Source organism: Suricata suricatta, unplaced genomic scaffold, assembly GCF_006229205.1.
Source record: "Suricata suricatta isolate VVHF042 unplaced genomic scaffold, meerkat_22Aug2017_6uvM2_HiC HiC_scaffold_357, whole genome shotgun sequence".
Taxonomy (NCBI): Eukaryota; Metazoa; Chordata; class Mammalia; order Carnivora; family Herpestidae; genus Suricata; species Suricata suricatta.
In genome coordinates, this window is record NW_021882324.1 from 1 (window position 1) to 2,970 (window position 2,970).

The 2,970-nt window shown below is 45.0% G+C and overlaps 1 protein-coding gene across 1 annotated transcript; it reads left to right on the plus strand.

Moving 5' to 3' along the window:
- Positions 1-5: 5 nt before the first annotated feature.
- LOC115285050 (putative tripartite motif-containing protein 75) lies at positions 6-1,571 on the plus strand (the record flags this gene model as incomplete). Its single annotated transcript, XM_029931458.1, has 1 exon — positions 6-1,571. A coding segment is annotated over one exon (1,176 nt), but the record flags the coding sequence as incomplete, so codon positions are not given.
- Between the last annotated feature and the right edge of the window lie 1,399 nt (positions 1,572-2,970).

The window sequence follows — 2,970 nt, forward strand, 5'->3', positions numbered from 1 at the left end:
CCCAGCTCCTCCGCATCACCAGGAACAAGAGGAAGAGGCAGGACGAGAGGCACCTGTGTGAGAAGCACGACCAGGTCCTGAGCCTCTTCTGTGAGGACGACCTACAGGTGTTGTGTCCCATGTGCGTGCAGCCCCCTGACCACCAGGGCCACCAGGTGAGGCCCACGGAGGAGGCCGCCTCTCACCACAGGCAGAGGCTGAGCGGTTACACTGAGCCGCTGAAGAAGCAGATGGCCGACGTGCAGAAACTAGTAGCCACCCAAGAGAGAAGACTCTTGGAGCTGAGAGACCAGGTGCAGTGCCAGAAACAGAAATTATCGTCCGAGTTTGAGCACCTGAACCGGTCTGTGGACCGAGAGCAAAAGGCAGTTCTGTCAAGGATAGCTGAGGAAGAGAAGCACATTCAGCAGAAACTCTGTGGAAACATCACCGCATTTTCAGACCACGTTTCCGCCCTCCAGGGTCTCCTGAAGGAGGTGGCCGAGAGGAGCGTGATGTCAGAGGTGAAGCTGCTGACAGACATCCGGAGTATCCATGACAGGTGGGAGCACCGGGAGCCCCCCGCTCTCTACTCTTTCCAGTTGAGGAGAGAAGGCTGCAGCCTCCCTCCGCAGTACTTGGCCTTGCAGAAGATCATACAGAGGTTCCGACGAGAAGTTACTCTGGACCCTGAAACAGCACATCCTCATCTGCTTGTCTCTGAGGATAAAAAGTCTGTGACATTTGTGAGGAAAAAGCCAGGCATCCCTCAGAATCCAGAGAGTTTTATGATGGATCCTGTTGTCCTGGGTTCTGAGGAGTTCGATGGTGGCCGACATTACTGGGAGGTGCAGCTGGGTGACAAGAGTGAGTGGGCCGTGGGGGTCTGTGAACACCCCCATTCCTGGAAGGGAAAGTGGCCCCTGTCAGGAGAGAACAGACGCTGGACAATTCAGCTGCAGAATGGTGGCTATGTGGCACAAGGGGCTGTTTCTGCCACTCTTGTGCTGAAGGAAAAGCCCAGAGGGGTGGGTGTTTATCTCGACTATGAGTTGGGGGAGATTTCCTTTTACTGTTTGAATAGCAGGTCTCACATGCACTCGTTCAGGGATGCATTTTCTGAAGTACTAAAGCCTTACTTCTGTGTTGGGCAGGATCCGAAGCCTCTTACGATCTGTGGGGTAAGGGATCTTGAAGGATGAATTGAGAATTGGCTTCATTCTCTTTCTATACCCTATGGACAGTAGTTAGAATATTGGACAAGTATTAGTAAATCTGGTACCAAGAAATTTTTTAAGTACTTTTATGAGTTAAACACATTTTTTTCATTTTGTTTCCTCTTTTTTGTTCTCATATTGTTTCAATAGTAACAGAGATGTTGTGGGAACTAACAAGAGATGTGGAGATTAACTTTTTTGGAATTTTAAGATTAGAATGTATACATTGTAATTTTACAGCTCCAATAGATTTTTTTGGATATGTACATTTATATATATTACAAATTTTATATACATTTACTATGTGGTTCTATACATAAGTACCTTTTATATTCCAGGCAAGAGAAGGTAAAATTATAGGGAGATGATTCTCAGTGGGTCTGTCTTGTTTCTGCATGAGAATAAAGAACTGATTTCTCCAAATTATACGTTCAAGGATGTTTTTATGGGGAAAAGCCTTGGAAGATACAGATGGTGTCTTCATCCAGACTTTTAGGACTCATTCTTCTCCCCCTCTTTTCCCCATACCTGGAAAGCTGGAGAGAAAGTCCAGGTGCTTCATCCTTTGGAGCAGGTGGACAGTTCAAACCAAGCAAGCCCCTGGTGGTGCCAGAACCCTCACATCAATGCCATCCAGTAACCACCATAAGAAATCCCTAGGCTAGTCTCCTTCCCCTGCACCCTCAAGTCATACTGGACCTACTAGGGTAACCATCATGCTGTCCTCCCCTAAACCTCGTTACATGACTACTAGACCTCTTCATATCTTTCTGCTGTGTGTGACATCATCAGTCCCAACAGTGAACAAAATTTTGGCTGGGGGTCTACTTTGACTGTACAACTTGGTCTTAACATTGGTCTTCTGAGCAGACTTAAGGAGATGTTGACTAACATCTTCAGGGGATTTTCTCCTCTTTTTCTTTGGTTCTGCTGCCCAAAGCAATCCTGCATTTGAGCATTTGTGCTTTAACTTGCAAATCAGCCCACCTTAATGTTGTCTCTTCCAAGGAAAGGCTCTAGAGTCTAAGTCAGAGAGAAAGGAAGGATAAATTGGATTCAGGGAAAGGAACCAAAACACTAGAACGAGGGTCCATAATTTGACCTAATTGGCAAATCAAGAGTTAGTGCAAGAATCAACAGAAGAAAAAGGATGAAAGGGTGAGATTCCATTTTGTGCCTCCTTAACTTAGATGCTGATTTAGTGGGACCCCACTAAATTCAGATGTGGTACTTCCTGTAACATAGTGATGTTACTGAACATAAAATAGACATCAAAGAGGTATGCCTCATCTTAGCTATCAGAGCAGTTGTCTGCCTAAATTCCCCATGGTCACAGCACACGTTCTCCTAAAATGCCCAAGAGGACACTTAGATGAGATGATCCAGTGAGTAATAAATTAAAATTAAATCAAATCACAGGCACTTACAAGTTGGCTTTATGAAATGGATGCCAATAAATGTCCTTACCCCTAGTTAAAATAGGTAATATGACTAAATGTTAGTAAAAGTGGGCATTCAAGAACTGAAATAAATTATTGAAGATGTAGGTAGCGTAGACGTTATCCCTACTGCTTCTCTGTTTAACAGGAAAACTTTGCCTGTCTTTACATTGAAAAGAATGGATGGCATCTCACGGTGAATTACTACATCCAATCGACCACTGGTAAATAGCCGGCTGTTACCAGTTTGGCCAATATATTAGGTTCAGGGTTTATCTCAACAGTTTCCCAGCCATACCTTTCACCTCCAAAGGGATTTCATACACTTCTACCAG